Source organism: Notechis scutatus, chromosome Z (genome assembly GCF_049901735.1).
Source record: "Notechis scutatus isolate UNSWTSFEM ecotype Mainland chromosome Z, rNotScu1.2, whole genome shotgun sequence".
Classification (NCBI taxonomy): Eukaryota; Metazoa; Chordata; class Lepidosauria; order Squamata; family Elapidae; genus Notechis; species Notechis scutatus.
The window spans coordinates 74,790,962-74,816,486 of NC_142025.1; the positions used below are offsets into that span (position 1 = coordinate 74,790,962).

The 25,525-nt window shown below is 36.2% G+C and overlaps 1 protein-coding gene across 2 annotated transcripts in view; it reads left to right on the forward strand.

The window, feature by feature from the left end:
• The window catches only part of CNTNAP2 (contactin associated protein 2), a 1,285,310-nt gene that overhangs the window by 1,100,594 nt on the left and 159,191 nt on the right, over nucleotides 1–25,525 (forward strand). For both annotated transcript variants that reach the window (XM_087946425.1, XM_087946426.1), the window contains one exon: nucleotides 14,972–15,099. In XM_087946425.1, the coding sequence (XP_087802551.1) occupies nucleotides 14,972–15,099 (128 nt within the window). The remainder of the gene's footprint in view (nucleotides 1–14,971; nucleotides 15,100–25,525) is intronic.

The following is a 25,525-nucleotide window of genomic DNA, read 5'->3' on the forward strand; positions in this document are numbered from 1 at the left end:
CTGGCAACTAAGACTAACCTCAGCACAACCAAGCCCCCCACCTGAACAGAACACACCCCCAGCCAATCAGAACACAGCCAACCCCCCAACCAATCAGAACAGTCAAACCCCCAACCAATGAGAACACACCCCACCCAATCAGAACACAGCCAAGCCCCCACCCAATCAAGTCACACCCCCACTAGCAGTTAAAAGGAAGAAGCAGCTGCAAGCTCACATTACTCCGAGAAGCACAAAGCTGAAGACACAAGCCTGAAGATGATGAATGAGACTTCGTCGAAACGTCGCCAAGATACTTCCAATTTTACGCAGGAAAAAACCCAATCTTTGAGAATAATTGAAATGTTTCCCTCCCTTCTTCATTATTACTTAACTGTTAATAAGCATACCATTGGATAGTCATACAGTTTTATCTTATAAATTATTTATATTAATAAGCAAAATAATTATTCAAATTCATTCTAATAACTAGTATAAATTTCCTTATAAATCTTTCACATTTCTTTTCAATATTTTATCAATCTTTTGAAACAATTGCAATGTTTCTCTCTCTTTATTATTGCATTAATTATAAATAAACATAACATTACATAACAATACAGTTTTATCTCATAGATTAATTACTTATTTCATTTCTAACTCATTACAGTATTCTACTGTCACAACACTATCTTTTGTACCTTTGCAGAATCCTCACTTTTAACTTAATTTAACCATTCTCTCTGTTTTCTAGCTGAGCAAATACCTTTAATCCTAGTACATTTCCCCTTTTTCTTTATTTCCTGTTTTTGTCCCTCATAAGTTCTTTCCCTTTCTATCTTTCCCCCTTTTTCTCATCCCTTTTTTTATACCCTTCTCTCTCTAATTTTTCCTTCTGTAATTTTCTTTTCTTCTTCTCCTTGCTGTTATACTTCTTTTTCAGGCTACTTTTCTTTTTTGGCTGTTCCCTTTGATCTCAAACTTTTAACTCTTTCCCCCCTTTTTCCCCTTATTACCACACTTTGCATTATTTGATTGTAAATGGCTTCTTCTTTGTCCCACCCTTCTTCTTGCTCTTAAAGCTTTTCCTTTTGCTTTTCATAGTTCAGGATCTCCATTTCAAAAAATTCAAATCCAAAGCCAAAGGATCTTCCTCCCCTTTCTGCATCCTCTTTCTGTTTTTTAAGACTCATCTTCAATTCCACCAGGAGTGATGGCATTTTAAACACTTTTGAACAACCAGCTGATTGACTTTAAGTAAAAATAGAAAAAGAAAAAACCAATGCCCAAAACTTTTTTTAAATCACCAAATGATCCCAGACTGTTCCTTCCCTTTTCTTTCCTTTACTTTTCCTTTCCGTGGGTTACTGTATCTTTTAATAAGATTTCAGTTACAATGTATCCTCAGGAGTCTTTTCAAAGATTCACTGTTAATCCTCTTTATTTTTCCAGGTGGCACTCCATTTTTCCATTATTCCAAGTCCCACCCTTTTGCCTCCACTCTTCTCCTTTTTAGGGCTTTAAAATGACCAAGAAAAAAATCTTTATTCTCCTTTTGACACTTAGATTTCAGCTTAAGGTTGCCTATTAGTGTCAAATAGATTAATATAAATTTCTTTCCATACCTGTAATTCTTTCAATTACAAATTCCATTTGTAATTGTCAATATAAAGGTAAAAAAAGGGGGTTTTTAACCTCCTTTTCTCTCTCCTTCACCACTTAAAGATCTTCTTTCAGAAGTATCTCTCTAGATACTTTTAGATTCAGGGTACCTTGCTTAAATGTTCTTTGTTGTTTAGCCCGGTCTGTCCTGCTTTCCTCTTTGTCTTCCTCCTGTACAATCTTATCCAGTTGGGTTCTTCTTTGAGGTGGCCATTTCTGACCACCACTGCAACCGCCTTCAGGGAAGGGAGAGATGCAGCTCTCCTCCACTTGGCAGCTCTCCCTCCCTCTTCACCACATCTACGGGATGGCTTCAGCCCCGAATCCAAAGAATTGGGGTGCTCCAGCGGCGAGCACAGATCGAAACTGCGCACAATCACGGATTTCGGTCTGTTGCTGAAGAGACCCAAACCGGAAGTCCCAACCTTAAGAACATCTTTGATTTTATTCCAGAATTCTAGCAGTTTACTATCAGTGAAGTTTAAGATTTCAGAATAATTCATATAAAGCCCAGTCTAGCACACTACTAATGAAGAAGAAAAATAACAGCTCTCAAAAGAAACCAGCATGGCAGCATAAAAAAATCTCTGATAAATTGAAAGCCAAAAGGACAAGTATAAAAAGTGGAAAGAGGAGCACAAACTAAGGCAAAATATCAGCAAACAGCCCAAGCCTGCAAAGATGAAGTGAGGAAAGCTAAGATCATAATGAACTAAGGCTTGTGACAAAAGTAAAAAATAACCCCAAAAAAGTTTCTTTCAACATGTTAAAAACGAGGAAAAAGTCAAATAAATAATTGATCTATTGGTGGGAGAAAGTGGCAAGAAGGTGCCAAGCAATAGGGAGAAAGTATAACGACTTAACCCATTTTTTTGCATTCATCTTTACACTAAGGGAAAAAACAGTCCAACCTATCAAAAACAGCACCACAAAAAACAGATTAGGAATACAAGTTAAAATAGGGAAGAAAATGGTGACTGAGCACCTGTCCACCCTAGACGAATTCAAATCACCAGGACCAGATGGATTACACCCCAAGGTTCTGAAGGAACTGGCAGACATGATCTCAGAACCACTGAATTATATCTTTCAAAGATCCTGGTGAACCAGGAAACTGCCAGAGGACTGGAAAAGAGCTGATGTAGTTCCCATCTTCAAAAAGGGGAAAAATTAAAACCAGGAAACTACAAACTTATCAACCTGACCTGAATACCAAGGAAGGTTCTGGAGGGGGGAATCAAGCAACAAATCAGCAAACAACTAGAAGCAAACAAAATAATAACCAAAAGCCAATATGTGTTTATCAAAAACAGATCATGCCAGACTAATCTTATTGCATTCTTTGACAAAGTGACAAAATTAGTGGACCAGAGGAATGCTGTCGACATAATTTACTTGGACTTCAATAAGGCATTTGATAAAGTAGACCATAACCTACCACTTGATAAGATAGAAACATGTGGGTAAGACAGAATCACCAACAGATGGATTTGTAACTGGCTGACCATCTTCACTCAATAGATAATCCTCAATGGAACTACATCTAAATGGAGGAAAGTATGCAGTGAGGTACCCCAAGGTTCTGTTTTAGGCCTACTACTCTTTAACATCTTCATCAATGTTTTGCATGAGGGGATAGATGGGAAGCTCATTTGCAGATGACATCAAGCTAGCAGGAATAGCCAACACTCCAGAAGATAGGCTTAAGTTACAGAAGGATCTTGATAGACTTGAACATTGGGCACTATCTAACAAAATGAAATCCAATGGTAAAAAAGTAAGGTTCTACATTTAGGCAAGAAAAACAAAATGCACAGGTACAGTATATGTAGTATCTTGTTCAATAGTAGTAACTGTGCAAGGGATCTTGGAGTCCTGGTGGGCAATCATTTAAATATGAGCCAGCAGTGTGTTGTAGCTGCCAAAAAAGTGAACTATTCTAGGCTATATAAACGGAGGGATAGAATTAATATCATACGAAGCATTAGTACAACTTTATAATGCCTTGGTAAGGCCACACTTTGAATACTACAGTAGATCCAGTTTTGGTCGCCATGATGTAAAAATAAATGTTGAGACTCTAGAAAGAGTGCAGAGAAAAACAACAAAGATGATTAAAGAACAGCTGCTGGAAATGGCTATGTCTAGTCTGGTAAAAAGAAAGACATGGGGTGACATGATAGCAGTGTTCCAATCTCTCAGGGGCTGCCACAAAGAAGAGGGAGTCAAGCTCTTCTCCAAAGTACCTGGGGGTAGAACAAGAACAAGAAGCAACGGGTTTCCACCCACTAATCAAGGAGAGAACCAACCTAGCACTAAGGATAAATTTCCTGATAATTAGAACAATTAATCAGTGGAACAACTTGCCTTCAGAAGTTGTAAATGCTCCAAAACTGGAAATTTTAAAGAGGAGATTGGATAACCATTTGTCTGAAATAGTATAGGGTTTCCTGCCAATTCTGTTATTCTATTTTATTCTTCTTGAAAATGCTATGTATATGCTCAAGATCATATGGAAACTGGCTGCCTTTTTGTTTTCATTTATCTTGATTTATGACTAAATTTGAGCAATTCATATTCTCTGGTCAAGTCTTTCTAATATAACTGAATTGTTCCACCTTTTACTATCACTAATGTAGGCTTTTTGATTTTTGTGTATTCCATCTTCTAATGTCTGTGCATTTAGATATCATTTTGGTTGTTTCAAGGTTGCATTGGCAATGAAGAAATCATTGATCGGTAGAAATTGAGAAGTTGTCCCCTGCTTCATTTCTACTTCCTATGTTGTAAAAATTAGCTATATTTTCCTCCTTACTATTTCCAACTTTGGCATTCTAATCTCCAAATACAATTAGGAAATCTTACTTGCATATTCTGCTGATTTAAAACTTGATAAGAAAACTCACCGATCTCCTTTTCTGCATTTTCTGTTTGCTTAATCTAGAATATCATCATATTAGTTGTCCATCAGTTCTAATTAGTACCATTCACTGACTTCAGTTTACCCAAGTGCTATCTTTGCTACATCCTTCCTTACCCTGAAAAGCAATGCCTGAGTTACAAACCTTATTATCTTCAGCCTGAAAGTGTCCAGCAGCAATGACTTTCAATCTATTGATGAGTAAAATTCAGTATGTACTCAAATCACTTCATCTTTCTCTGTATTGAATTGTATCACATTAGGTTTCATATGTTCCAAGTTCACACTGTAATTTTGTCTTTTCAGCTTCAGATTTTCTTTTCCTGCTTAGCTGTATCAGCAACCCAAAGGCTCTATGTCAAGGGTATAAAATTTGCAGCCTGCATCATATACAGGCCATGCCCACCCCTGGCTCCACAAAGGCAAAAAAAGTTGCAATATGTCATGTGATATAATGTGACATGATCGAGTTTGACACCCATGCTTTATGTCATAAACACAATTCATGTCATACATTAAAAATAAGAATTAAATTATAAATTAAATTAAAAATTAAAAATAACATAAAAATAAGAGTGGTCAATGCCTAGGATACTCTACCTGACTCTGTGGTTTCTTCCCCAAACCCTAAAAACTTTAACCTTAGACTGTCTGTTGTTGACCTCACTCCATTCCTAAGAGGTCTTTAAGGGACGTGCATAAGCACACCAACATGCCTACCGTCCCTGTCCTAATGTTCCCTTTTACTTGTATCCATTTCGTGTATTAATAATCATGTTTATACTTATATCTGTTAACTAATACATTCTCAATAAATAAATAAATAAAATAAACACAATTCATGTCATAAACACAATTAGTACTCCAAAATATATTTTGCTCTTCCTCAGTTAGCATGTTGAACACCATCCAATCTGAGAAGCCCACTGTATGATAATATATCATTAAATATTATTTATCTATGTAGTTTTGATGATAAAATACACATGTGAATTACCTCAGACTTCACTTACATAGTATGAAATGATGCCTTAGCCAGTGTTACTAAACTGACTGTCTGCCTCCAGGATCTTTCTATACATTGCTGCTAATCCTGTAGAGAATTTTTACTGGTTTATACTTCAAGTGCTCTTTACTCAACACTTCTTTGAATATCTTTTAACACTACAAACTGAGGGAGTTTACTGGAGGGTAATACATATAAACATTAATTTGAGGGAGCCATGAACATAGATATTGAATGTTTTCTAACAATTCTGAGCTTAAATACAAGATTGGATTTCCCTTTTTGCATTTTCTGAATGGGAGAAAATGGAAGATTTTTATTTCATGCTCTTTAAAGTATTCTAACACTAAATGTATATATTTCTGCTCTTATGTATTCATAGATTATGTTGAAAAGAATCCATTTTTATTGCTTAATTTTAGGCATGTGGCTGTTTGTACAAGCAGAAGCAAATGAACATTGTTGCTTCCAATTTTTGCTACATCTATTCTAAAAATTTATATTTTAAAAATATGGTTGGTTAATTTTATTTAGGTTGGACAGTAGGATTCAATATTAACTACACTTATGTGAGTGATCCTAGAAATTGTTTCAATTCCACTGTTCTATAAGTCATTATAATCAAAGCATTTTAAATAATAATAATTGTTTCTGACAGATGATTGTGTGTTACAAATTATTTATTTCAATTGCTTTCCACAGCATCTCCCATTCCTCTACCATTTCTCTATGAATGGGCCCACAAAGATAAGTTGCTATTAACAAACAAGAACAAAATGAATCATCTAGTTTAAAAATGTGTAGCTGTACATATGCACAGCAGAGGTGGTATTCAGCAGGTTCTGACCAGTTCTGGAGAACCGGTAGCGGAAATTTTGAGTAGTTTGGATAACTAGCAAATACCACCTCTGACTGGCCTCGGCCCCATCTATTCTCTACCTCCCAAGTCCCAACTGATCAGCTGGGTCTTCTTTTGTTGCCCTGCACAGGAGAATGGAGCTGGAAATCAGATTAGTGGGGTGGGGAAGGAATGGGATTTTGCAGTAGCCTTCCCCTGGAGTGGGGTGGGAATGGAGATTTTACAGTATCCTTCCCCTGCCATGCTCACCAAGCCACACCCACCAAGCCATGCTCACAGAACTGGTATTAAAAAAATTTGAATCACACCATTGATGCACAGGCAAATTATAATTGGCAATGCCTTAAATATTACAGAGATTATCATTAAATTTTTACTGAATTAATAAGGTATTCCAAGGTTAAAGTTGTGATGCTGCAAAGAATCTACTTTGGATGATTATCTGAAAAGTATCATTTAAGCAACATTATGCAATATATTCAGGCAATGATAATTCATAATTCTCTTTTGAAGTTAGAATATATATAGAAAAATGTATTTAAATCTGTAAGAAAAGAAGACAAATCTAGAAAAATTATAAATGAGCTAGGTAAATCTTGGTGATACTATTCCCAATATTTAGAAGTGATACTATTCCCAATATTTTTTTAAATTGTTCTGTTCAATGATATGAAAATGTTTCATCAATAGAGCCTATTTAAATATGTTAAATCCAGAAAGATTTCTCTGAAAGGTATTGCCTCATTGAGGAAATAATTTATTCATAGGAAAAACTTTACTAGCTGGGAAAGCAATTATGTGTATGAATGTGTACTATAAAGTATCATAGATAGAATTAAATTTAAACTTATTATTATTATTTAAAGTGAATGTAGGGAAGTTATAAACAAAAATGTGGGCTGATTTCCAATTATGAGTCACATTTATTCAGTTTCTCTATTAATTATTAGCATCTCCACCTCAACCAGCACGTACAGAACAGAAACTTTTTGTATTACTAACTATTGTTTTAAGCACTGCCATTTCCAAGGCAGCCTTTTTTCTCTTCACCTTCTGTTCTTATTTTCTTTCAAGGTTCTTTTCTTCTTCACTGCAGCTCAACTGCTCGACAAATTTGTTTCAAGCCTTTTAACCTCTGCTGGCAACAGCCTCTGGCCAATGATACCTCAAAACCATAGCTCTTCTGTTTCTCTAGAAATGATAAATGATGAAATTTATTTTAGCCTCTAAGTTCTGCCCAAAATACTTTTCTTTCTATTCAGAATTATTCCTGCAAAAGATATTATCTTTCTTAGCTACAGTAACTTACTAGGCTTACTAGGCTTACTATGAAGTAGCAATTTATATTTTGATTTTTCTCAAAAAATAATTGAGTGCAAAAGAAGTCATGGGCTGGAATAACACATTTATCATTTTTAAATGAAAATTTAGAAATACTCATAATCTGAATGAAAGAAATTACATAAGAGAAAAGTTAAGTATTTTTGTACTTCATCTTTTGTAGAAATATTCAATATTGATGGCCAAGATCAAGATGCCTGGTGAATAGTTATTTTTATTTTATTTTATTTTTATTCTAAGACAATAAAAAAATACAAGATGCATTAAAACATAGTATTATGTTCTGGTAATTTTTTAAATTCTTTGTAAACTAGAGCGCATTATCACTGTGTACAACTCTAAATTTTAAATAGGTTTAAGGTTAACAATATACTGTTTCATTTCAAGATGAACTGTTTATATACAATTTAAAATATATACAGTGAATTTTTTATATCAAGAATAAAAATAAATGATTTCTTCATGCATTTTCAACATTAAAACACTTGAGATGTGAAAATAACAGGTTGTTTTTTTTTTAGTTTCTTACGGCTTTATTTATACATTTTGTATAGAAATTAACATATTATTATACTATATCAATGCTTCTTTTTGGAAAATTGTAACAATTGCCTTTGGCAGATCAGATCAGAATTCATTCACAGCCAACTTGTAAACAAAATCTATCCAGCTTCCTTCTGAACTAGTTTTCTCTGAGATTTAGTCACCTTTTAATATGAGTCTATCTTCTTTCATTAAGTTCTTGCTTTGATGCCTCATCTTGTTCTTTAAATTCTAACTCATCTCTGCTTTTATTGGGCTCTTGATAAATTTTTGTTCCAATTTTTTTAAAAAGTAAGTACCTTGATGGTAATTTTTGCTATGAAGCTGCCATTTGGAAATTTGTCTTAGGAGATCCCTCAAATTGACTTCTGGATATGGTGTTTAAGATATCCTTATTTTTCTCCATTAGTAAAAAGTGTTCAGAGTATTGCAATGTAAATTCAGCACCAGAAAAGTAAACACAGATGGCTGAGGTTTCATTTAACTTCTTTACACATAAATTTACACATAAAATAAATTTGCAATATCAATTGTAGATTTCTCCAACATGGAGAAATTCAAATAGAAGCAGACATGTTACAGTTCAGAGCAGAACAGAAACTCAAGAGCTCAGAAAAGACATCAGTTTCACTTTAGTTCAGCAGGCAAGCAAGACACACAGCAGAGGAGAGAAGCAGTTTCATTTTCAATAGACAGACTCAGAGCTTAACATAGCTTCAGAGCTACAGAGATTTATATAGAGCTGCACTTAGACTACTTCTAGTTTCAGTTTCCAAACAGTCCTCATTGGCTGACTTAGTTGCTATGCTTATTCATTGGCTGACCTTGTTACCATGCTCTATTCCAATTCATGAATATACAAAAAGGAGATAACGTTTATTTGGCTTTTTGTTGTTTTTTGGCATTACCCTTTGGCATTACAGCTGGTTTTATTTATTTATTTATTTTGCATATGACAAATACATGGAATTATAGTGGTTCAAATGTTAATGTCCAGTCCACCCAGCCATTCAAGGACAGGGTGGTCTATGTTGAAAAAAACATAGCTGGTATAAACAAGATGGTGAAAGAATAGTATCTCAAATAAATAACTGTGCTTTTTTACCTGGTTATCTCGGTCGGGTAGGCCTGTCTTATGATAAATATATCTTTAGCATGATTTTTTAATTCTTAAATTTCCATACTTCAGAGGAAGTAAAAATAGTAAAAGTATTCAAAGATATGCTATTATCCTATTTATTACAACTACAGAATTTACATTTACATTTTCTTTTATTATTAGAATCTATAACTTTGCAAATGTAAACATTTTTCTGTTAGAGAAATATTTTTGGAAAGAGAAGACAAGAAATATTATTTTCCTTAAAAACATTTTAAAGTATTCAGATAATGGGATTATTCTCTAAATACTAAGCACTTCAGTTGTGATTATTTCAAAATATCTACAATGGTATCAGAATTCTGGATGGATTCTGTTATTAATTCAATTTCATTTGTGGAATATGAATTCTTTAAGTACCAAGCATTCTGATGAGCTCTGGTGACAACTGAAAATCCCACTGCTTGTATCAAAAGAGCTTTTTCCAATAAAAATATTCAGTGTTTTTGTTATTTTAGAAAATAAAGTGGCTCCTATAAATTAGCTAATGTGACAATATAGACTTTGTATTCCTTTGACTATTCCTGTTCTAGGCACAGAATCTTTAAAAGCTATCATACAATACAACACACATGCAAATGATAATTACAGTAGAATAAAACCCCCAAACAGCATCAAATACCAGTAAATAAATGTCCAGGCTACAAAACAGTGGCCAAGGGATACAATAAAAATCTGACAGTAACACTTTCTGATCAATCTCTTCAGAAGGATTAAGTCTGGATAAAATTATGTCAGACTCTGAGCAAGGGTCCAGAAGGTAATGATATCAAAAGCTGTTTGGAGGCCAAGGAAAATAAATAGGCTTACTTACACCCATCCTTGTTGAACTTAAATAATTTATCAAGTTTACCAAGTCAACCATACCAAAGTAAATTATTGCTATCATATAAAATGTACATAGCAATAGAATTGACAGATGAAATATCCTGACCTGACTGAGATCCTGCTTAGAAACTATGAACTGAGCAGTAATTTCTCATAGCCAAAGAAATGAAGACCCAGGATCTCAAAAAAATAAAATAAAAGAAAAGAAAACCCTTTCCTATTGCCTCCTTCAGGACTATTACATCTATCACTGTCATGAATGGTCAGTTTCACTAGCTAGAAGAAACAAGGATGAAAAGCATAGGTACAATAATTCTTTAAGTATCCTATCCTTCTGTCTTCAGTCTGCTATGTTGAAATTATCCAAACACAAGAAGATCAGATAGAACCTAGTTTAAATCCTTCTCTGGTTCTCTCTCAGAACTGTGGTATCTAACCCGTTGATGAGAATATTATTAACAGAAAAATGTATAGCTTATTGATTCCAGAAATCTAGCCAAATCTCTAGAAAAAAACTCGTTAATCAATATTATGAAGGTGTAATGTGGTAAATGAATTAATTTTGCCATGATTACCAAGCAGTTCCAAAATTTTATTTTTATCCATCTGGTTTGTATGTTCCCTTTTATTATTTGCCGCCTCTCAGAATATGGCTAATGTTCAGAACTTCATCTTTTCTCCAGGAAAAAAATAAGAAAATGGGCTAATTTTGTAAAACACTTATTTAGAGAGATCAGAAAACTGTATGATCCATAATCAATCAGTGACAAACCATTACAATCAGTATCATATTCTTGTCAGGATTACAGCCAACAGAAGCTCAAATCAAATTTTTGGATCCACGAATACATTAGAATTTGAAAAAGTATTCTGCTCTCTCTCAAAAAAAGAGCTTCCATTAGATGCATACAAATTCATAAAGCAATTGTTCTGATAAACAAAGTCAATCACAAAATAATTTCAAAAAGCAAACTAAAGATTTTAAAAGTTAGGTTATTTACCAGAATAATTTGTTAGCTAATTCATATTACAAGGAACTAATTCATGTTACAAGAAATTAATATTACAAGTCCCATCTTAACACTTCCTCATCCTGAATTCTACATCTCTAACACTTGAAATTCACTTATACCAGTTTTTCTTTTGGGATACCTGTCAAATGTCTTCACCTTAATACCTCCCTGAATCTTCATACAACTGTCAGGTTTTGTAAGACATTTGTATTTTATTATAAACAGTCAAGTAGTCTTGAATCTGAATATGGGCCTCCGCAAAGAGCACAATTAATTAAATATGAATTGTCAGGTACTAATATAAACTCCATATGAAAACCAGGCTTTGTCTTAAGAAACCATGACTCATATTTCACTATTCTTTCACTGTCTTGATTTGTAACAGATACTTTTGAGCCACGGTCTCTAAATCATTCCAGTACCAAACAAACTGCTTTGCCTATTTCATTTGCTTTTAATTGATTTTAAGTTAATTTTTAAAATGAAGACAAGCTAATAGCAGCCTCAAGTAAATAAGAAGATGACTCTGAATCCTATTGAGTCCAGTGCTTCCTTTGCTCGCTAATCTGAAAATCCTTTGTGATTGCCCACACCCACTGTCAGCCTTTCAGACTACAGGCAATTCAGTAAAAAAGATGCTACCATCCCTGTCCTATTGTTTCTTTTTATTTTTCTTATATGTATCCATTTCATGTATTCATAACTATGTTTATACTTATACCTGTTATCTTATAATTGCTTGACAAAATCAAATAAAGAAAATAAATGAATAAATATAAACTTTAGTTGATATAAACTGTAATTAAGAATATCTTAAAAAATCTGTCCTTACCGCTATCTTATACAAAAGAGAAATAAGATGCAGCAATGTTGAGGTTTTTTTGTCTTAGTGAATTGATTTCCCAGGCTGAGGTCATGTTTTACTCTTTGCATATGTTCTCAAAAGTTATCTCTGGGTTCAAAGTTATTTAGAAAAATACTAAATATAAATAACTTTATATTTATATTTGAAAATTATGTTTAGAATTCTGGAGGATATAATTATATTTAAGCAATAGAAATGATATTCCTATAGATACCCCTGTATGAATTTGTACATTTCATAAATATTTGTGTGCATATGTATGTGTGTAGTTCAGAGGTGGTATTCAGCAGGTTCTGACCAGTTCTGGAGAACCGGGAGCGGAAATTTTGAGTAGTTCAGAGAACTGGCAAATACCACTTCTGACAGGCCCTGCCCCCATCTATTCTCTGCCTCCAGAGTCCCAGCTGATCAGCTGGGTCTTCACAGTATCCTCCCCTTGGACTGGGGTGGGAATGGAGATTTTATACTTTCCTTCCACTGCCATGACCACAGAACCGGTAGTAAAAAAAAAAAATTTGAATCCACCACTGCTGTAGTTATGTATAAGAGAACACTTTTGATTTCAGGAAGATTTAATTATTACTGTAAAGTACATTTTTCTGTGATTAATTTGGGCTTATATTTTATTATTTTATTGGGTTGTGTGATTTATCTGCTTATTAGATTTAATGGGATTTTAATGTGGTTTTATAGTATTAGTATTTACTTTGGGGGTTTTGTGGTTTATAAATCACTTTGGGAAAACCTGTTTTGAAATGCAGTACAGATATTCTTGAAATAAATAACGAAGTACAATAAAAATAAACAAATGAAAACCAACTCAAAATAAAACAGTCCAGTACTTACAGCCTTTGTTTAATGCTGTTTGAAAAGCAGTTTAATGCTATTTGAAAAGCATACTAATTAAGCTTCTAATTGCTTTCCTAATCATAGAAGTTAGGCAACTATTCCAAAGAAATAATATTCTAAAATATTAATGTTGTTTTCTTAATTGCTTTAATTGCATTTCCTTTAAAAATATGTTTTCCTTTGTACCAAATTAATCTGATGCTTACTGGTGACCAAGCAAATAGTTAATGGTATGAAACATCCTTACAATAATGAATAATGAAGCAATAATGCTTTTTGTTATTGTCAATTAATAAGATGGGTCCACAATCACTGGGAAAATTTCCAATAAATATTAATATATATTTCCTACTAATTCTACTGATGCCTAAATTATGTTAAATCAATTTCTGTGATAAATCCTCTTTCACATTTCATTTTTGTGACTTTGTCTCTGCTCTCCATTTTGTCTTCTTCCTGCCCCATCCTCCAACAAACCAAGATAAATTATAATAAAGAATGGTACAAGAAATCACCCCCCCAAATAAGCATGTACTAGTTAAGCAGTAAAACCCAAATATAATTCAGCATGAGAGCAGCAATTAATTGCTTCTCCAGTGGTCAAGTTGCAAAAGAACTAGTCTCCACACATACAAAATGATTGTTGGCTGGCTTTCATATGAAATAGACCTTTATTCAGCAATGTCTCCAGGACAACTTATAGAGTGGAATGACTGATCACTGTTCCTGGCAGGTTGAATTCTACATGACATTATCAAATATATTTCATTTGATTTTTCAGTCTCAAAACTGTAATTGAACCAATCTGTTAATAGCTGTACTGACAACAGGTTTCTATGGAAGTGTTCCTCAACATTTCTCCCTAGTAATCTCACACTTTTTTTTGGGGGGGGGGGGCAAGAATGGCCCCTGTGACACCACTGTTCTGCAACCTGCATTGGTTGCTGATCTCCTTCTGGATGCAGTTCAAGGTGTTGGTGATCACCTTCAAAGCCCTTCATGGAATGGGTCCAGATTACTTGAGGTACCATCTCACCCTGGTGAAATTTGTCCTTCCCTCTTGTGACAGCAAAGGAGACATGCTGTGGATACCATCAACCCAATTATTCTGGATGGCGATGTCCAGGAGGCAGATATTCTCAGCTGTTGCTCCTGTCTTCTGGAACATCTTGCCTCCTGATGTGAGGTTGGCCCCAACTCTGATATTCTTTTACAAGGGCTAAAGACCTGCCTCTGCCAGTTGGTCTGGGCCCTAATGGGGGAACAGCAGAGTGGAGATGGTTGATCAAGTAACAACAGATCTTGCCCCCCCCCCCCATTCCATCTCTCCCTCTCCACAAGCCCTTAATTTTTAATATTGATTTTAATGTACTCATGTTTTAATATAGATGTATTTTTATGTCTTTAAGCCACTCAGAGTTACCTTATAGTAAGATGGTAAATGTAAATGAATAAATTTCAGCAACTTAAGAAGTATGGATTTTAACTCTATTCTGGGAGTTGAAGTCCATGCCTCTTAAAGGTGAAAACATTTATGTAAGGGAAAGATTGTCAGCTGTTAGAAAACAACATCCTTGAGCATAGTTGAATCCCAGGAGTGGTGAAAAAAATGGAAGCTTATACAATGGCAGATCTAGATCAGGGGTCTTCAAACTTAACAGCTTTAAGACTTGTGGACCAACTCCCAGAATTCCTCCTCCAGTCATGTTATCTCAGGAATTCTTGGAGTTGAAGTCCACAAGTCTTAAACTTGCCAAGTTTGAAGACCCTTGATCTAGAGGATGAAATGCAGCAATAAAATATTTTAATAATACAGTGGTTAGAATACATTGCAGGCTGACTCTGTTCACTGTCAGGAGTTCAATCCTGACTAGCTCAAGGTTGACTCAGACTTTCACTAAACATCTTATTAAGTATGTTTGAGTTTTATTTCTTTTCATTACATAGGAGAAAAGATGCTGGTCTTTTATCTTACAAAGATCATTTACCTATCAGTCAAGTGGTAGTTGGAGATATTGCTCGACCAGGTTCTGATGCCAAGTTAACTGTGGGTTCTCTGCGTTGCTATGGAGACCGTAAGTAATTACTACTATTATTTTGTGTTAAAACCTCTTCTCATTCTGTTTCTCATAAAGCTATCTCTGCATCATCACTGAGAGAATTGAAGGTATCAACATCCAGCTATCACTCTTGCAAATGAGGGTGGATTGTAATAACTCAGTGAGATCTTACAATATCTGAGAGACATCCACATTACAAGAGAATTATATCAAGACCAAAAATATCTAAGACAAGTTTCAGCTTGATAAAAGCCTTTAAGATATGTTTTTACATGATCTATATCAGGGCAGAGGTGGTATTCAGCAAGTTCTGACCAGTTCTGAAGAACCGGTAATGGAAATTTTGAGTAGTTCAGAGAACTAGCAAATATCACCTCTGATTGGAGATTTTACAGTATCTTTCCCTTGCCACGCCCACAAAGCCATGCCCACAGAATCGGTAGTAAAAAAAATATGAATCCCACCACTATATCAGGGGTGTCAAACTCAATTTCATTGAGGGCCGCATCAGGATTGTGTTTGATCTCGGGGGGCTGGGGTGGACATGGCCAGGGTGGGCGTGGCAGCTCAACATCACTCGTGTCAGCACCTGTGGTAGCCTAAGTGCTCTGCCAGTGAAAAAGGGCTCTCAAGCTCAGTTTTTGGCTGCAATGGCCTGCTGAAAACCTTTGCCAGCAAAAACAGAGCTCAAGAGGGCTGGCCGTGGCTCTCCCGAGCTCCATTTTTACTGGCAGAGGCACCGCAGGCCGAGACTTCACTGTTCCAGGGCAACCCCATGGGCCAGATCTAAGCACCCCATGGGCTGGATACAGCTTCCAAGCCTTGAGTTTGACACCCCTGATCTATATTAAAATATATCAATAACTTTTATCAGAAATATTTATAAAGAATTATTGTATGCTGGATAGATGTACTTGGTTTTCTTCTTAAGGGAATTCATGTTTATTATGGAACCAATTACATAACTTGGACTATTCAATTAAGTATAGGTGAATAGTCCAAATTATCCAATTGATTAATATACACAGAAATACAACCGCAGAGAACTTTTAGTATCTGTGATGCTGCTGAATGCTGCTGTTAATGCCATTAGCACTACTATTTGTATTGCAATGAACTAACTTTATAGAGATATAAATAGTAGCATTATGACTAAGTTCATAATCGGAAACTTGTATATGAAGTTAACATCAGTGCTGGGGGAATAATTGATGTTAATAAAGGTTAAAATCATTTTGCAAATCAAAGCTGTCTTTTTAGTATGAACTTGAAGCCTAAATAAGGAAGCGTAAATCTTCCAGTATCTGACTTGTTATTTTACTTGGCTATGTATTGTATACAAATCATATGCAAAGCAGAGCTCACGTTTTCTTTCTTGAAAAATAATTTCCTTGTTTTTGCCAGTGTTACCCAACATAATTATGCATGTAGTAGCATCAAGAGTTTCAGTTTTTATTGTACTGTTTCTCATCCTAAACTGAATACCTTCATATACACATCACTTTCATTTAAAATTTAAATTCAATAGCAGGATAGGAGATCAGACTTTACCAGAATGCTTTTATGCTTTTTAATTATATTTTAATATAATTCATTATGTGTAATTAATAATTATAATTATAATGATTATAATTTAATTTATAATTAAATTCATTTTGATTACTTCCTCTACCTACTTTGTAGTGTTTATTTTATATTTTATTGGATATATTTTAACATGAATTGATCCTTTCCTTTATTTTCTTGTGTTTATTGTTAATCACTCAGAAAGCTACAGCTATTGGGCAGTTCAACAATTCTAATGAATAAATAAATAAACCCTGGGCTGCATTCTGATGGCATCAATCATTGCCCCCATAAGCTGTTGGGTGCTTAGTAACCTACTAACAAGATATATTGTTGCAAAGATTAACCAGATGTGAGATTATCCTGCAATATGTAGGCTACAATGCACAGTCACAGGAACAGTCCCTGGACTATGGTTGAATATTGTAGCTTGGAGCCAAAACACAATGCTGACCCCAAGGTTCAATGTGTTCCTGCCTATTGATATTGATGACACATAAATTGTCAATTAATCACAGAAATGCTAAATAACATATTTCAGTCCTACTATTTTATGACCCTGACAAAGCCAACCTAAAGGAGTTTGACTAGAAATACCACTTAAATATTTTGACATAACATTTATTATTCAGGACTGCATTGTGATATCGAGCATGACTTTTCTGTATATTTTTGCTTCAAGTCTTTTTTAACCTATTCAAATTTAAAATGTGTCTTTAGAAAATATTTTTTCTACCTCATCCATCTGTCCTTTGCTATAAAAACAATAGCATTGTTCCGTATCATCACTATTTTACACATTGTGTTTTATATACACATATTATTTTTGAAAGGATTGTACTAAAGGTGAAATAAAATCAAAACTGATAATTAACTTCAAAATGATTAAATAGTTTTCACATAATATACCATATTTTTCGGTGTATAAGACACACTTTCCCCCCCCCCCCGCAAAGTGGGTAGAAATGTCTGTGCATCTTATATAGCAAATATTGCCGAAGGCCCGCCTATCTGCCAGGTCAAAAATGGGGTGTGCGGAGGCCAAAAATGGGATGCAGAGGCCAAAAATGGAGCGTACAGAGGTGTCAATAGGCAATGGCCATCCCTGCAGCCTGAAACAACTGATTGTTGAGGCCAATCCAACCGACAATCAGCTGCTTGTGCTAATCAGGCTGTGCTGAAGCTGACCAGGCTGTTTGCTATTTGCTGCAAGGAGGCACATTGCTGGGAGGCAGAGGCAGATTTTTTTTTCTTGTTTTGCTCTCCAAAAGCTAGATGTGTTTTATACTTCGGAGCATCTTATAGTCTGAAAAATATGGTACTTTTTATGATGGAGTATAAATTAATACCTTTCCTTTTAATTTTAAAACCATTAGCAATATACTTTCAATTAAGATACATCATTGTGTGATCATTTTTCTTTACATCTTAAAATCGAACAATGTTTACTTGTTTAATGTTTCTGGATCTTTAAGAATGTTTCTGTTTTACAAAGAAATATTCTCTAGGGTGTTTTTTCTAAAGTTTCTGTCTTATTGGGTGGGGATGTCTTGGGGGAATTGAGTTCCTTTTTCATCTTGCTGGCTAACAATGTGAAAGTTTTCCACAAATAATATTAATCACTATTTGTCATGTGTCATTCAACTTTGTGCCAGCTGTCCCACTAGGTTAGACAGCAAAAGAAACTTTTTTTTTTTACCAATAATATAAATTTACTGAAAATTCCACGTGGTTACAGGAGTTGAAAAACCAGTTCTAACAATTTCACATGAAAACAGCATAGGAAACCTAAAAGGTACAATTCAGCCAAAGTTAAATTGTTAACATTCCATAGATATTTATGAAAAAGAGTGCTCTCTTTTTTCCTAAAAACAATAAAAAATAATTATATTAAATTAAAAATTAATTAATTACAATTATTTAATGCAATTAATTTTGCCTGTCCATTAAGTATTAAAAATAGTTCAATTTTAAAATTAAAAATTGCAAATGATGTATGATATGGGGTGTATATAAAAACCTATTTCTCAATTCTATTTAAGAGAAATTCAAAAAATTCTGAACTCTTTTGGCACATGTGGATTTAAGTAGAGTTTATTCATAAGTATCATTATATTCAGCATATTGTTGATCTTGAGGTAATCATTGAGGCATGAGTTTTGCCACACTGCTTATTTCATAGAGAAAAATAGTGAGTAATCTCCCTTTTGTAATATGCACAAAAAGGAAGTTTAGACCTTTCTTATTTTTAAGAAACATGTATACAACTTCTTACATAATCCAAAAATCAGCAGCCTCTTCCATTGCTGGATGCCATCACGGAAATCTACACAGTACTATAGATAACAAATTAAAACTATAAATAGTTTTCTAGGAATGGTTGAGTTCTCAAGAAACTGTAGCATTGTTACTTGAAAGATATTTATAGAAGTCCTCTGTCAAAGGCTTATGCGTACGGCATATGCAAGAGGATGTCGTCCCTTGTTTCTCACAGGACTAAAAACTCCTTGTTTGTTGCATTGTTGTGAAGGCTGGAGCTGGTGAGGCAGGAAATAAGGGTTGAATATTCTTGGGTGTGACCATGCATTTCAACAAAAAGATGAACTGGGTATAACTGATACCAGCCTTCACTCTATCACCATTTAGAAATCTGTAAAATTATTTTTTAACCTAATTTTTACATGTTAATAAAATTGACACTAGCAGTATTTAGTTTTCATCTTTTCATCATGTTTTTTTTCAATATCTTGCTTTAGTTGCCAGAGCAAACCTCATCCCAAAATGCAACTAATGGACTGAATATCTTTGGACCAGTCACTGACTCTCAACTCAACTCACAATTATTAGCTTTTAAGCAGAATATTGCCTCTTAATATTACTGAAGCCCCAAATACAGTGGCTCAATGGTTAGAGGCTACTTCTGCTGGTTACCTGCAAATTGGCAGTTCAAATCTTACCAGGTTCAAGGTTGACTCAGCCTTCTATCCTTCCAAGTTAGGTAAAATGAGGACCCAAATTGGGGGAAATATGCTGACTCTGTAAACTGCTTAGAGAGGGCTATAAAGCACTGTAAAGCAATATATAAGTCTAAGTGCTATTGCTATATTGTTCCAAAATGTAACCCATATATTTATGAGTAACAAAGATACTAGGTTCAGAAAGGAAATGATTCCAAAGTGACGAACGTGATGATGTGATTTCATTAAAATATGCATGCAATATTTTTATTAGAGAGATTATATCATTGCATAATGCTACAGGTATTCATTCTGAAATAAATCCATATAACTGGATAAAAGACTGCTACTTTAATTACAATGTAAATTCATCCTTATGTTCTACATTAACGAACTACAAATCATAAAGCATATTTTTAATGTTTGCTGCTTAGTGTATTGTTGCCTTCTTGCTTTTCTTTTCTTTTTATTTTCAAAGAAGAGAATTATTTATTCAGTCTTGATCTAAGAAATAAATAATTGAAAGAGGAAGAAAATACTGCACAGTACTTTTAAGAGCTGCCAGTTCACTGAAGGGAAATTTCTGCTGTTGTAATTGTAGAATTAGATTTCAAGGTGGTACTACAGTTTTTATAACTCTGTATTATTTTTTATAATACGTGACCCATAGTTGCTATCGCAGAGAAATAGTATAGAATGTTCCTTGTATTTTCTGAATAAGTAGCAAATATTACATTATTGCATTATGCAGAACCATAAGTCAATGCCTCTTTGACTGGATTTAATAACAGTTAACTTGACATAAATATTCTTGATAATTTCTTAATATTTGCTCTCAGTCTGTTCTATGAAAGTGAATTTCTGAAGAAAAATGAGAATGATAAATTTCTTTACATGCCTTCTTTGTTTTTAATAGTTAGATTGGTATTTTTAGTTCCTTATCTATCTACCTATAGCTGTAAAAAGTAGTTTTGGTGGTTTGTTGCAAAAAGCCATAGATTCAATTTTGCCTTAGAAACCTGTCTTCAGTCAACTTCCAAAATAAAACTCCATATCTCTGAAATTCTCTGATATGAGCATACATTATTTGGCAACTTAGCTATTTATGATTATATACAATATTAAAATGCTTGGTGAAACAGTGCATAATGAGGCAAAACTTTGTAAACAAAGATACCTCAAGTAGACTAACTTACAGGATGCTGGGACCTATTACTTTGGTAATTTGGGGAAGTTGTAGCTGTTTCAACAGGATTGTTGCTTTGGTCACATGATCCTTATTTTCAATCCTCTTCATATTTTCCAGCCACTCATGGAAACCCGTGCTCCCTCCCCCACACAGCAGCAGCTACTTACCTATTTTTTAGGAAGGCAAGGGAAAAGAAAGGAGAGGGAGGAAAAGCATACACATACACTGAATGGCACAACCAAGTAACTGGCATTATGTAGAGGAACATCTGCAGTGTATGGCTAGATTCTTCTAAGTCCAGATAGGATATTCCACAGGTCATAGAGAATAACAGGGCTAAGATCCTATGGAACTTCCAGATCGACAGAAATGCATATATTAGGCAATCAATCAGATATTGTTGTAGTAGACATGGACTAGAATATAGTAGTGTAGAAACAAGTGTAGAGGTGCCAAGTGATAGCAATATCAGGAAGAAGTATGAAAAGCTGGAGAAGCACCAAGAACTAAAGGAGAAATTCAAGAAAAAGTGGAAAATAAAGATCAAATTTATCCCAGTGATGGTAGGAACACTCAGGATTGTGACTCCTACACATGGGCAATGCTCTAACAGAATCCAGGAACATTAATAAAGTTCTTTGTCTATAGTGCAGTGCTAGGAAGGGGCGTTGGTAGACTTACCAGTGAACTCCCTTTCTAAACACATTGCAAGAGAGTCCAGCATTGGGATATGACTCCACCCTCTGATATCATAGAGCTGAGTCTGCCACTATAAAAAGCCAGCCTCTGCTGAGAGCCCCAGCTTTTCTGGCGAAGAATCTTGACAGACTAAGATTGTCTCTGGTATAAAAACAAACACCATGAGAATAACACCCCACCCCGAAGCAAGACCAGATGGCCACAGGGTGGGGCTGGACACTCTTGCAGTGTGTTTAGAAAGGGCGTTCACTGGTAAGTCTACCAACGCCCCTTCTCCACCACACTGCTTCAAGAGTCCAGCATTGGGACATACCAAAGCTTGCATGCCCCAGGAAGGGTCCTGGCTGGTCCACCTAATCTGACACTGGAAGCACACTCTGGAGTATCCTTTGTCCAAATGCTGCTTCTGCAGAGGCAAAGGAATCCAGCCGATAGTGTCAGATAAATGGAGAAGGCGAAGTCCATGTAGCTGCCCTACAAATCTCCTTGATTGGAGCCTGGGTAGCCCAAGTTGCCGACATTGCTGCACTCCAAGTAGAGTGTGCAGTCAGTTTCTTGGGAGCTGGCAAACCCAAGACCTCATAGGTGGTAGAAATGCATACCCTGATCCACCTGCTTAATATGGGAGATGAAGCCTTAGACCCCAAAGATACAGGTTGAAAAGACACAAACATTGTTTCAGTTTTGCGAAAAGAAGCAGTGCATTTTAGATAAATCCTGAGGCCCCTTTTCACATCTGATGTGTGCTACTGATGTTCCAAGATGAGGTGGAATTTGGGACAAAAGTCAGGTAGTATAATGTCTTGTGCCCTGTGGAACCAAGAGTTAATTTTTGGTACAAAGGTAAGGCCCAAACGCAACACTACCCACTTGTCATGGAAAACACAGAGATCAGGCCTCACAGAAAGGCTGCCAGTTCAGAAACCCTCCTGGCTGATGTGATCACCACCAGAAAGGATACCTTGAGGGTCAAAGGACGAAGGCCCACCATTTGTAAGGGTTTGAAAGGAGGGCCCATGAGGGCCTGGAACACTTTAGGGAGATCCCAAGTACCTATGGACAACAGGAGGATGGACAACAGGAGGATGCAGATTCAAGGCTCCCTTTAAGAATCTGCAGACTGGACTTCTGGTTTGAGCCTCTTCGGCGACAGACCGAAACCTCATCTCTGCGAGGCTTCGATCCGTGCTCACCGCTGGAGCACCCCAAGCCGGCTGGTTTTGGGGCTAAGCCAAGAGGTGGTGAAGAGGGGGGAGACTGCCTGCAGGGTTGAGGAGATCTGCATCTCTCCTCCCCAGCTGGCCATTACTCCCTTTCCTGAAGGCGGTTGTAGCGGTGGTCAGAAATGGCCACCACAAAGAAGAACTCGACTGGAAAAGAATGTGCAGGAGGAAGATAAGAAGAGAAAGTTTTGGTTGACCGGGTCAAACAGCAAAAGCAACAAATAAGGTACCCTGGAATTGAAACTATTAAAAAAAACAATAACATTGTTCCCTAAGAAGATTTTTAAGCTGCGAAGGAGAAAGGGAAAAGATTTGGTTTTTTTTCTCCTTTTCCTATACTGACAGCTAAGAGACTTAAGCAAGAAATTGAAAAAAATCCACTTTGACATTAATCGCATATAATGCTGAAAATAAAAAGTCAAAGGGATAATAAAGATTTCTGGATAATCAAAAGCTTTTGAAAACAGGAAAGGAGAGAAGAAGAATAAAAGGGCAGGATCTGGAAGGGAGGAGACTGCCTGGAATTAAAAAGAACTTACAGGAAAATCTCAACAAGACTTCCAAAAGATACATTTTAACTGAAATATCGCCACAAAAACCCCAGGAAGAGAAAGTGGAAAAAGAAATAAGAAGAAATAACTTTGAATGACTAAAATCAATCTGGTGGTTATTTAAAACTGTTTAAAATGGCTCCACTTTTAGAAGAACTGAAAATGGAACTTAAAAAGTACAAAGAACATGCACAAGAAGGGAGAGATTCTTTTGGCTTCGTATTTCAGTTTTTAGAAATGGAGATTTGGAATTTATTAGAAACAACAAGAAATGCCTGCAGAACAAGAAGATTGCAACCAAGAAGAAGCCATCTTTAATGAACAAGTAATCTTAGGTGGCGGGGAAAGGAAAGGAAAGGGGGGAAAGAGAATGGAAAGTTTAAGATTGGGAAAAACAACTAAAAAAATAGAGTGAAAAATAAGTATAAAATCAGAAAGCAACAGAAGAGGGAAATGCAGAAGAGAGAATTAGAAGTAGGGAGACAAATGGGTAAAAAGGGGAGAGAGAAGATGAGAAGGAAGAAAGAAAGGAAAAGAAGTTGTAAAGGACAGAAACAAAATATAGAGAAACGGGGCCTATTTAGAGATAATGGGTGAAAATTTAATAGAAAAAGGGATTCTGCAAAGGTACATAAGATACTATTGCTACCGTATTTGCCGGCGTATAAGACGACTGGGCGTATAAGACGAGCCCCCAACATTTCCACTCAAAATATAGAGTTTGTTATATACTCGCCGTATAAGACGACCCCCCACTTGGAGGCATGTTTTTCAGGGCAAAAAGTCATCTCATACGCCGGCAAATACGGTAAGTTGTAACACTTGGGGTATTCTGGATATAATTCTTGATTGACACCCCGCCCCTTTTCCCCAAACTTACAAAGCCACCAAAATGCTTTAGAGAGGCAGCTTCGCCTTTCTCAGGCTGGCACTCAATTCCTCTCCTTTCTTTGTGACAGCCCCGCGTGCGTGCCATCGGGACTCCAAGAGTGGGGGATGGACAGCTGCCAACTCTCTCTCTCTCTCTCTCTCTCTGTGTGTGTGTGTGTGTGTGTGTGTGGTGTGGAGGGTAATTCCGGCTATCTCTGGCCTCCGCCGGTTTTAAAGTCGCTTGGCCGGTTCCCAAGTCGCAGCGCGCTGGCCGGGAGACGCGGCGCCAGGTGGCAGCTCGGTGCAGGGAGGCGGATCTTTTCTCTTAAGTGAGGAGGGGACAAGAGGAGGGATGGGACGGGACAGGGGGTGGGAGGAGGTCCCTCACCTTCTTCCACCGCCCACCGGACCCTTTTCTTCCCAAGGGGACCCTGGAAAGCAGCTCGGGAGCCGGGTGGCCCTGCCCAGCGGGGTCCCATCAGGAACTTCCCGAGGACACCCCCGCCCCAAGCACAGCCCTCCCGGTCTTTCAAAGAGGGAGGGAGAAGCGGGAGGAGCAAATTGCCGCCCCGCCCCGCTGCCCAGAAGGAGGGGCGCCACAGTCCACCCCCCACCACCTTCTCCCTCCCACTCCCGGGCCATTACGCGGCTCAGGGCTGGCTGGGCGAAGCGGCCCGCCAGAGACCCTCCGCTCCACCCCCACCCCACTTCCAGATTGGCCTCTGCAAGCGCCCGAGCCGGGCAGAGGGTGGGGGGGTGGGGGAGGAGGAGGAAGAGAGACTCGGCTGGGCTTGAAGGGGCTTCGCAAGTTGCGGAGCCCGCCCCCGTCGCTCTTGCAGTGACAACGTATTTACCGGCGTATAAGACGACCCCCACTTGGAGGCATGTTTTTCAGGGCAAAAAAGTCATCTTATACACCGGCAAATACGGTATATTAGAAACAGACATAATTTTAGAAAATATGCAACAATGTATGATTAAAATGTTTGATAAAATAGCTATCGTAATTCAGTGGAATGCTTGTCAATAAATAAATGTAACAAAATGAATATTTAATGATTTACAAAACATAGGTGAAGAGAAATAAGGGAAAAATTAATTATGGAGATTATATGTGTCTTTAAGGAAATATGATATTTAATTGAAAAGAAGTGTTAAAGATGTTAATATTTTAATGATTATTAATGATAGAACTGAATTGGAATGGAATTAGGGTTTATAATTACATATATTTATAATCTTTTTTTAAAAAGAATATAGTGTGTATTATAAGAATGTACCAAGCAGAATTCGATTGGAAGTTATGTATTATGTATTATATTGAAGGTCATAACCTTAAGGTTTTATTGAAGTTTAAATAAGAATTGAATGGATGTAATTAAAAGA